This window comes from Vitis riparia, chromosome 17, assembly GCF_004353265.1.
Source record: "Vitis riparia cultivar Riparia Gloire de Montpellier isolate 1030 chromosome 17, EGFV_Vit.rip_1.0, whole genome shotgun sequence".
NCBI lineage: Eukaryota > Viridiplantae > Streptophyta > Magnoliopsida > Vitales > Vitaceae > Vitis > Vitis riparia.
The window spans coordinates 8641531-8652949 of record NC_048447.1 but is presented as its reverse complement, the minus strand read 5'-3'; the positions used below and the strand labels follow the sequence as shown (position 1 = coordinate 8652949).

Genomic DNA, 11419 nt, shown 5'->3' with positions numbered 1-11419 from the left:
AATCAGAGTAACATTTAAATCTTTAGCATGGTTTGGGAATACAGCAAGCAAGCTAGGTTCCAACTTTCTCACCAACCCCTGAACATGTATTGCCACCTTATCAACACAGCAACTGAAATACCAAAGGACAACACCCCAGCTATAAACTTCCAAGGGTGCAATAGGCCCACCAGCCCCACCACCTTAGAGGGGCACATGTCCACAAAATGATCCCAACTACAAATTGCCAAAGGTCAAACCCCAAGGCCCCCCAAGGTACAGGGTGGCCACAAATTGACTGGATAATGTTTTCCCTCATGCAGAAAACTATTATTAAATGGATGGTCTAAAAATGAGGTAACAAATTTCAATAGAACTTTAAAAAGGACAGACGGATTTATGTCTGCTCATAAGTTACTTTAACCTGAGCAATGAAGCAGTGAAGTAAATTAGCATATTTTGTGGATGGTCCTCCGTTATGTTGCATTGTATCCCACCCACACCTGGAATTCAAGAAGTGCTATAAACCAAAACTTGTTCCAGAAAAACAAAATGGGAAATGAAAAAGGAAAGTACAGATGATATGAGAGTTTTCTAGCAAAAGCAATCGAACCCCATCGTTTTTCTCGAGGAGCCCCTCTTTTATCTTCCACTAGCTACAAGTTTTGTTATTATTTCCTAAGTGCATTCATTTTGTCCCTGAGATAATAAAGCTTGGCCCTTCTCACTTTCTTCTTGTCCAGAACCTTGATCTCCTTTATGCTGGGTGAGTACCTGTCATCACGCACTCATTTGGCCATTATGCAGAGACTAAGAGCATTGTCAATCAAAAGCAAATGATGAAAACAGGTAAAAGACCCACAAAATCAGAAAAATACAAAACAAGACATTTCACAATGCATCAACAAAAGCAAAACCTTATCTTTCACAGAAATCACACAGTAATAGTACAGAATCATCACATGTTTTACTAAGTCGCAATTTAGGAATTTAAAAATCTTGGGATCTTATCAGCCACTTTAAAGCCCCTTCACAATCATGATCTGTATCACCTACAACCCAACATCAGGTCTGAGAAAACTATTTCCGTGTTTCCAAGGACTTTTTTCATGAAGCTCATGAATGTACAAAACTTCATTTCACGTGATGCAACGGCATATTTCACAAATTATAGAGTCATGCTCTGAATCTTTTGTATTTGTGGAGGATATACTCTATCCTACAGTGGAGTGGATAATCCAGACTTGAAGGGGAAATGGGCCCACCCTTAGATATATCGGCATAACACTGTTCGAACAGGGTGATGAAATTGACATATCTAATCACAGTAATATGAAAGAGCTGGTTGGGAAATGTGCCACGAAAGGTATCTCTTTGGTTCTTCTATTGTGACGCCTTTTTTTTTCCCAATAACAATTATGAAGAAAATTGGTGAGTTACAATTTCAGATTTTGTGGACAGGGACAACTTAACTGATGTATTATAGGTTTCAGTGCCTTCTGATCTTGTCCAATGAAATAACTTACTATCTATGAATTCACCTTTACCAAAATCTCTTTAATATTTCTCTCACACACACAAAAAATAGGAGAACAAAGAAGTTTTTTGCTGAAATCCCAGTTGAATAAAGGTAACCATTCAATCCATAACTGGGCAGCCTAAACTGAACACTAGATCAAACTTCTAAAAAATTCACTCATCCATATACTATTAGTGAAATAAAATTGCACCCCAGGTAAATACAATGATCAGCTATAGGTCTTTCCAAAGTGTGTATACAACCTTATCCTTAGCTCCAGGTTAACCTGAAGGTCTTGGTTTAATTAAGGGGGGGATCAACCCATTTTGAGGAACATCACCACCTTGACTAAGCCAATAAAGAAGGGAATTCAACTCTGTCCTAACCACAATAATAAACTGCAACATGGGACATGGTGTAAAGGGCCTAAAGGCTGAATTGTTAGTAGGGGGTTAAGATAATGGAGCGAGAGAGCGAGCGAGAGAGCGAGGGCGATGAGGGAGGTTTTCGCGAAGGAAAGCGAAGAAGGAGAAGAAGGAAAGAGGGGAGTTTTGGGGTGGAGTCAAAGATTTTCGAGATCGGGGTGGAGGAGAAACAGGGCAAAACCCAAATCGTTATTGAGGAAAGCAAGGGAGGGGTTTCTTCATGGGTTCGTTTGGGGCTGTTGAGTGTAGAAATACTACTGGACAGCCTGAACCAGTGTATTAAGGCAGAGGATAAAGGAAAATGGGAAAGAGGTTGGAGGGAGAATGGGAGAGCCTATTCCATGGTGCGGGATGAGAACAAAGCAGGGGCTTTCATTAAATTAGGGGTGGTTGAACAGGAAAAGAGAAGTTTCAATATCTTTATTCCAAAAGGGAGAGGCGAGAGAGGGGGGTGGAACCTCATGGCGGAGATGTTAAAGAAGGTGGTAGGAAGCAATGGCAAAAAGGAGAACAAGCAGGAGGAAAGGGGCATGTTGAAAGCAAGTATGGGGCAGTCGTTTGCAGATATGGTAAAGGGGGCGAATGGCAGGGAGGGGGAAGTGATAAGAGTGGAAGTCAGAGAAGAAGAGATCAGGGGGAATCTGCGTAAACTGGAACATTGCCTTGTAGGTAGCTGGAATTCTAACTCAGAGAATGGAATGGACATGGAGAGACTAGGATGGGTGATGGCGAGGTCCTGGGGGTTGCAGGGCAAGCTAGGGCTGGCAAGGATGGAAAAGGGCAGGATTCTCTTGGAGTTCCAGTTTGAGGGGGAAGCCGATCGTGTTCTATCCTCTGGAAGCAGGCGGGTGGGAGGTGTCCAGTTAGGGCTGGAACGATGGAGTCCTAGGTGTGGATGTGAGGATGAAGGTGGGAGCAGGAAGGAAGTATGGGTAAAGATCCTAGGGCTTCCAGTTTCATTATGGGTTCCGTCCATCTTGCGGAAAGTGGGGGACGAGTGTGGAGGTTTCGTAGCCATGGATTCCAAGACGGAGAAGATGGCGGAACTGGAATGGGCTCGCATCCGTGTCAAGAGAAGGAATGGAAGCTTGCCGAGCAGATTAGATATAGTGGTGGAGGAGGTGTGTTATTCCCTTATTCTCTGGTGGGAAGTGAGGCCGGAGATGAGGAAGGTGATGCCGGGCAGCCGTATGAAAGGAAAACACAGCGAGGAGGTCAGGGGTGAAGCTGCGGCACGCGCTACCCCGCGCGTTGGTGAGTTGGACAGTGCAAGGCCCGAGACGCTGCTGCTGCCTGCTGACGCGATGATGGGCAAGTCAGAGGAGTGGGTGGGGATAGGACTGGCAAGCGGGCCAGAGCAGGGTCTGGAGCCCCGTCTCCTGCGGATCTGGGTCAGGAGGATGGGCTTCTTCAGTCAGGCCCGTCTGTGGGCAGGAAGGAGTCCAATGGGTCCAGCCCTCTTCCAAATCGGCATGGGGTGGCGTCTGATGGGGCTGGGCCTGATGAGGGTCCGCTATCTCCTAAGGCCCAAGGAGGGGAAAAAATGATAGTGAGCCATCTAAAAGGGCTAAAGCTAAAAGGGGTGGTGATTGAGAAGGATGGGCCTGGGATTGGGCCATCCTATTCTAAGCCAGGTTGGTGGGCTGATGCAAACCCAGATATGGCTGGAAATAATGGTCTGGTGGGGGATTATTTAAGCCCGTCCCAGCCTGAGAGCAGAAATGGTAAGTTAGAGAGGGCTTCTCTATGGGCGCGGGACGAGTACAGTGAGGGAAGAAATAGAGAAGATGATTTTGTCAAAGTAAGGGAGATGGAAGACGGAGGGAAGCAGCAAATGGCACCGTTCATTCAATGACTGATCGGGCTTTAATTGAAGAGGAATCGAGGTATGGGTCTATTCAGATTCAAAGGGGGGTTAGGGCCTCGGGGTATTCTTCTTTTTCCTCTCTTCCTTTTGATCGGGCTCCGGAGGGGGAGTTTTACGATCATTCTGGGGTTGCTTGTGAGGAGATTCAAAATGATACCCCGCTGAGTAGGTGTAAATCTGTTGATAATGGAGGTGGGAGCTGGGATTTGATCGAAGTCAACATTGTGAATAATAACGACAAGGAGTGGGAGAGAGGATCACAGTTGGCTGTGACTCAAGAAGCTAGAGAGGAAAGGGAGAATGGATGGGAGGATTGCAATCTGGCCAAATTTAGCCAGTTTTTGGGCTTCTCGACAGAAGGGTTGGAGAAGGAGATCTTGAATTTCCTGGCAAAAATTAGAAAAAGAAGAGAAAAGATATACAGTAGAGGTGTTTTAGAGAAGACAAAATTTGAAAGGGAGTTGAAAAGGCTGGAATGCTCAATAAATTATGAGGGAGGGAGCAAGCAGAGTAGTCCTTCACAGGACAGAGGGTGTCAAATTGTAGAAGTAAATGAAGCTTAAAATTATGTGTTGGAATGTGAGGGGAGCTAATGATAGCTCTAAAAGGAAATTAATTAAAGCCGTTGTGAAAAGTCAGAAAGTAGATTTATTCTGTTTACAGGAAACGAAAATTCAATTGATGACTGAGTGGGTGGTTAGAAGTATAGGAGTGGGGAGATTCTTGGATTGGAGGGCTTGGATGCGTGTGGTTCGGCAGGAGGCATTCTGGTCTGTTGGGATAAAAGGCTGCTGGAGCTGTTGGAGTGGGAGGAGGGACAATTCTCTATCTCTTGTCGTTTTAGGAAGGTGGAAGATGGAGTTGTCTGGGTGTTCACGGGGGTGTATGGTCCGTTTACCAAAAATGAAAGGGACTGTATGTGGGATGAGTTAGGGGCAATTAGAGGATTATGGGAAGAACCCTGGTGTGTAGGGGGGGACTTTAACGTTATTCTTTCTCAAAATGAGAGGAATAGACAAGGGAGAATTTCTGCAGCAATGAGGAAATTTGCTCAGGTTATAGATGAGCTAGGGCTGATCGATCTCCCGATGCAAGGAGGAGATTATACGTGGAGTGGGGGGCCTAATAATCTGTATTGGGCCAGGTTGGATAGATTCTTGGTTTCTTCTAGTTGGCTAGATCAATTCAGTAGCGTGACTCAAAAAAGGTTGTCTAGGCCTGTTTCGGACCATTTTCCGGTGGTGCTGGAGGGTGGAACTGTGAGAAGAGGGCCTTCTCCGTTCAGATTCGAGAACATGTGGCTTAATGTTGAAGGGTTTCAAGAGTTAATCCATAGCTGGTGGCAGGGAGTGGAGGTGAGAGGCAGTGCCAGTTATAGGCTGGCTACAAAAATGAAAGCAGTGAAGCAAAAGCTTAAAGTGTGAATAGGGAAGTGTTTGGGAGATTGGAAGATAATAAAGCTGCTGCCCTTCAATTAGTGGATCATTGGGACAAGGTGGAATGTGAGAGAAGACTATCAGAGGAGGAAACAATATCAAAAAAGGAAGCAAATGACAGTTTTGCTAAGTGGGTCTCATTGGAGGAAACTCACTGGAGGCAGCATTCCAGAGAGTTATGGCTAAGGGAAGGGGACAAAAATACAGGCTACTTCCATCGCATGGTGGCTGCCCATCGTAGATTCAATCATATGGACAGAATTAAGATAAATGGGGTATGGATGACTGAGGAGAAGGATGTGAGAGAAGGGATTGTTAATGCTTTCCAACATTTACTTATGGAAAACTCAGATTGGAAGGCGGATATTGAAATGCTACAGTTAGAGCATCTAAATCAGCAAGAGGCAGAGAACTTGGAGTACCCCTTCTCAGAGGTGGAAATCCATAGTGCCCTGTTGGAGATGAATGGGGACAAAGCCCCGGGACCGGACGGCTTTACTATGGCTTTTTGGCAAAGATGCTGGGGCCTGGTTAAAGAGGAGGTGCTGGAATTTTTCAAAGAGTTCTATGAGCAAGGGGCCTTCATCAAGAGCATTAACAATTCGTTTCTGGTTCTGATTCCCAAGAAGGGGGGGGCAGAGGATCTTGCGGATTTTAGGCCAATCAGTCTCTTGGGGGGGCTGTACAAACTCTTGGCCAAGGTGTTAGCCAATAGACTCAAAAAAGTGATAGGGAGAGTGGTATCAACTGATCAGAATGCTTTTGTAATGGGGAGGCAGATCCTTGATGCCTCCTTAATTGCAAATGAAGTAATTGATGCATGGCAAAAAAGGGGAGAGAGAGGTCTTATCTGTAAGCTGGACATAGAGAAAGCCTACGACAGTTTAAATTGGCAATTTTTGATGAAAGTCATGAGAAAGATGGGGTTCGGTCCAAAGTGGATGGGTTGGATGTGGAGTTGCATATCCACAGCCAAGTTTTCGGTGTTGGTGAATGGTGTGTCGGCTGGGTTCTTTCCTAGTTCTAAGGGGTTGAGGCAAGGAGATCCCCTTTCCCCTTACCTTTTTGTGATGGGGATGGAGGTGTTGAGCAATCTGATTAGGAGGGCTGTTGAAGGGGGGTTTTTGTCGGGATGTAGGATCCAAGGAGGAGGAGGGCAGCCTGTGCATGTTTCCCATCTACTTTTTGCGGATGATACTATAGTTTTTTGTGAAGCCAAGAAGGAGTTCCTAACTTATTTGGGTTGGATTCTATTTTGGTTTGAAGCCGCCTCAGGATTAAGGATAAATCTGGATAAAAGTGAAATATTCCCGGTTGGAGAGGTGGAAGAGATGGAGGAGATGGCTGCGGAATTGGGCTGCAAGGTGGGCTCTTTGCCTTCGGTGTATCTAGGGTTGCCTTTGGGGGCTCCTAACAAGAGCGTTGCCGTGTGGGATGGGGTGGAAGAGAAGATGAGAAGAAGACTTGCGCATTGGAAGCGTCAATATATCTCCAAAGGCGGGAGACTCATTCTTATTAAGAGCACAATGGCTAGTATACCATTGTATCAAATGTCTCTTTTCCGTATGCCAAAGTCGGTTGCGAGAAGGCTTGAAAAAGTGCAAAGGGATTTTCTTTGGGGAGGAGGAAACTTGGAAAGGAAAGTGCACCTTGTTAAGTGGGAGGTTGTGTGTACGGAGAAGGAAAAGGGGGGGCTTGGTCTAAGGAAGCTAACCCCGCTAAACAAGGCTTTGTTGGGAAAATGGATTTGGAGGTTTGCTTGTGAAAAGGAAAATCTGTGGAAGCAAGTGCTTTTGGCGAAATACGGGCAAGAGGGTCTTGGTTGGGTGACCAAAAAGGCTAATGGGGCGTTTGGAGTAGGGGTTTGGAAGGAAATTATGAAGGAAAAAGATTGGTGTTGGGAAAACATGGCGTTTAATATGGGGAATGGTTCCAAAATCAGCTTTTGGAATGACTCTTGGTGCGGTTGTACAGTGCTGTCCCAAAGGTTTCTTCACCTTTATGAGATGGCTGCTAATAGGAATGGCACAGTAGAAGAATTGTGGGATCAGAATGTGGGCCATGGTGATTGGGATTTAAGATTTGTGAGGGGTTTCAATGATTGGGAGCTGGAAATGGTAGGTAATATGCTCCATTTTTTGAGGGGGTTCAAGCCTACTTTAGAAGAGGATGCTGTTTTTTGGAAAGGGGGGAGAAACGGACAGTTTAAAGTAAAAGAAGCATACAACTTGGTGGTAAATACCGTGGCTAATAATTTCCCGAAGAACAACATTTGGGTGGATAAAGTCCCAACAAAAATTCTGTTTTTTGCTTGGGAGGCTACTTGGGGTAAGGTGCTTACGCTTGATAGGCTTCAGAAAAGAGGGTGGCACCTCCCTAATCGGTGCTTCTTGTGTGGTTGCGAAGAGGAGACTGTAAATCACATCCTCATACATTGTATAGTGGCAAAAGTCCTATGGGATATGATATGTGCTTTGGTTGGTGTTCAGTGGGTCTTTCCAGAAACTGTAAAGGAGGTCTTGTTAAGCTGGAGGGGCCCTTTTGTAGGGAAAAAAAGGAAAAAGATATGGAAGTCTATACCGTTGTACATTTTTTGGACCCTTTGGAAGGAAAGAAATAGGCTTGCTTTTAGGGGAGGGATGATAGATATTCAGAAACTTAAAAATTCTTTTGTCTGTAATTTATGGTGTTGGGCGAGAATGTATAGTGGAGAGAGGTCGATGTCTCTTATAGGCTCGTTGGAGTGGATAGCCTCCAATTAAGGGATGGTGGGTTTTTTGTTGTTTTTTGGTGGTGAGGCTTAGCTAATTTGTATACCCCCTGTATACGTGTGGCTTTTTGGCCTCTTATCAATATATTCTGTGCTTACTTATCAAAAAAAAAAAAAAAAAAAAAGGCTGAATTGTTAGCACAGTTGCCATCTAGTGCAGCAGCAAGGGATGCCACAGGCTTTTGGCCTGCAACCCACAGGCACTCCCTTACTAGTGCCCTCAAATAGCTCCAACTTGCACAAAAACTCATAGCCCAAGGTCTTACCACCTCTCTAAACTTTTTCCCTTCAAATTGCTCCATTCTTCACTTTCACTTGACATCTTTGCCATCTTTGCCATCTTATCAACCATATGTAACCTATCTCATTCATCTAACAACCGTATCTTACAATTTCTAGTCACCTCTTTCCTTTAGTGTGAATCTACCAATAGCAATTAACACAAGATGTGATTTGTACATATAGTCACACTCAAGGATTATTAGGTTTTAGAAGGGGCAATTTTGGTATACCTAGCCTCAATGATTTTTTATCCTCTCTGATATAAAGCAGCATTTTCAAAGCAACAAATATTGTGAACCATATTTCATTTTAGAAAAATAAACAAATAAAAAAAAAAGGAAACAGAACCAAAATTAACTTACAGTGGAAAAAGGGATTCAACCCCCACCCCTGCTACCAGCCTCCTTAATCTAAATGTAGTATTGAGCCCAGCATTCCGCCTTGCTATAACAATACCTTTCAGAACTGAAGTACGCCTCTTGTTCTCTGGCACTTCCTGCTCATACCAAATATCACAATGGAACAACTTATAGCTAAAATTCCCTTAACATAGCCACCCAGACTCACATAATGACAGAAATTAATAATAAAAATAATAACAAAATCAACAAGCACTTACATACCACTTTGAGCTGAACAATATAACCAGGCTTTATCTCAGGTATCTCTCTCTTTGCCCTCACCTCCTCCACTGCTTCCTTATCTAGAATCTGCAAGTACAGCATGATTACAAATAAAAATTAAAATAAAAGAATTAATGAAAGACCTGGAAAGTGTTACTATTGATTCCAACAGTGCTCAAAATGAAGCATGCCTGCATTATGTGTTTGGATGTTTTATCTAGCCTCTTAAATTTGATGCGTGGAGCCAAATCGGAAACAGGAGCAGCAGAAGAATCTTGTGAAGCAGAAATAGGGTTAACTGTTGTCGTGATACACCTGCTGGGGAAAGTTGGCATTGCTGCTGTCCATTGAAAAAGACCTGACCTAGAGCTTCTGTCTAACAGTGATCCTGAAGGAGTAAAAAATTCTGCTTGCGATCCAAACTTTGACTGCTGGAAAAAATTCACAAGGATTGCTATAAACCCTTATATCTTAAAGAAAAATAAAACCTAGAAATAAGAAAAATATGTTCTTTGAATGAAAAATGAGACCTTGTAAACATCAATATATTCTGGCTGAAATGAACACTAAGAAGTTATGCTAAGAACCATGCCATCATCACTAGCCTATCGCTCAAATTTTTTAAACAAAAAGCAAATTACCCAAGCATAATCAAACCCTCAAACAAAAAAATGAACATCATCCACAAAACCAACAATCTAATCACTAGTAAACCAAAAAATTTCATCCATTTATAGACACCAGTCTAATTTTCATCAACAGAGGGGATGGCTAGATAGGAATTGATTTCAGACGCCCTAAAATTGGGCTATAAAATTAGAAAAGTTCAATTTAACAATGACAAACACTTCTGGGTTTCCAAAATCCTAAACAATTGGTATCCGTATCCCTCCAGATTGGCCCCAGGGATCGCTTTCAATAAATCATTAAAAGTTTCATTCAACAATAAGCAGGCTGGAATTCTCTAATTTGAGCAAAACCCTTTCATTTTTCGAAGTACAGACAATGAATCAGCAGAAAACGTACCAATGGCAATGAAGAGCGAGAAGTGAACTTGCGGATCGAAGAATCAAATGATTTCCCACAAAGATTGGCGACGGCCACAACCCCGTCATTGGTCTCGAAACTGCACAATCTTGTTGCCAATTTGAAATGAACAATCTTCGAGAGAATGCCTCCACGAAATGATTGCATTTCTCTGAATTCGACGGGGACAATTTGGAAAACAATTCACTTACAAACAACTAACATGCGAACTCAACAGATAAATTAAGTGAATTGAATGAAGAAAAAAAAAAAGAAAAAGAAAAAAAACTCACATTGATCTCAATGGATTTCTACGGGGTTCGTCGATGAAGAATCTAAAACCCTAAGGTTCCTGATTCGAATAAAACCCAAGGTTTATGATTGTGCTACATGGACAAAAGTGCCCACATAGTTCATGCTTTTATGTCTAAAATACCCCTAGAAAAGGAAAATGGTAATGGAGAAAATATCTCTAATCTTTGTAGAATGATAGGTCCGAATTTTGGTTAGATTTTTTTCATTCGAGCTTAAGTTGGGTTAGACTTAAGTTAATATTCAAATAATTTGAGATTAAGACGAAGTTTTTTTTAAGTATATTTTACTGAAAATAATTTGTTTTCAAACTCTTAAGTTATTTGTTTTTCTATTTTTTAATGACTTATTATAAATTTTTTATTGAAATGAAAATGTAAAAATATTGTAGTTTTTTTACTTAATTTTAAATAGAACTTTAATGTTTAATAGTGTTAAATATTAGATTGTTTTTTTTTTATAATAATTTATTTTTATTAAGTATTAAAAAATATAGAAAAACCAATATGTTATTTTTTTTATTTTTAAAAAAGTTAAATATTTTGGTTTTTTCTATTTAGTAAAAAGTTTATAATAAATCATGAAAAAATAGAAAAATAAACAACCTAAATTCTAAAAACAAATTGCTTTCAGCAAAAAGTAACAAAAAACAAACACTATTAGTTTTTTTAAATAGAAAAAATATTGTATTGATGTGTCTTTGTTTTTTAATGTTTAATAGAATAAAATATTAAAAAAACAAACAATATAATACTTAACACCGTTAATCTTTAAAATTCTATTTAGAATTAAATAAAAAAACAAACATCACTCAGCTCAAACTTAATTTAATGTTTTTATAATATTAATAACATATAATAATATTTATTTTCTTTTCATATTTTTAAAGAAAAAATATTAATTTATATTATTTCTAACATTTTTTATTTTTTTATAGAAAGATATTTAAAAATTTTTTAATTTTTTGTTATTATTTTGATATTTTATCATATTTAGTATTTAAAATTTGGCATAAATATATAGAAAAAAAAAATTTTAAATATTATGGTTGGATTTTAAATCATATAGCCCAACTAATCCAAGTTTAATCTAATCAACTTGAACTCAATCTAAGCTTAGAAAAATGATGTTGCGTTGGCCTTGAGTTCAGTTCGTGTCAATTATTTCTTAATTTGAATTG

General features: G+C 40.9%; 1 protein-coding gene across 2 annotated transcripts; it reads right to left on the bottom strand.

Annotated features, from left to right (window-relative positions):
- Window positions 1-321: 321 nt before the first annotated feature.
- On the bottom strand, window positions 322-10308 carry LOC117904682 (50S ribosomal protein L19-like). 2 transcript variants are annotated; one of them, XM_034817415.1, is made up of 6 exons: window positions 10221-10308; window positions 9928-10099; window positions 9093-9332; window positions 8902-8988; window positions 8641-8774; window positions 322-753 (listed from the first exon to the last, which is right to left on the bottom strand). In XM_034817415.1, the coding sequence occupies exons 2-6, from the start codon at window positions 10093-10095 to the stop codon at window positions 651-653; spliced, it is 732 nt and encodes a 243-aa protein (XP_034673306.1). In that variant the 5' UTR covers window positions 10096-10099; window positions 10221-10308; the 3' UTR covers window positions 322-650. The 2 variants fall into 2 exon arrangements, with proteins under 2 accessions (XP_034673306.1, XP_034673307.1); XM_034817416.1 differs by having other exon boundaries at window positions 9093-9329.
- Between the last annotated feature and the right edge of the window lie 1111 nt (window positions 10309-11419).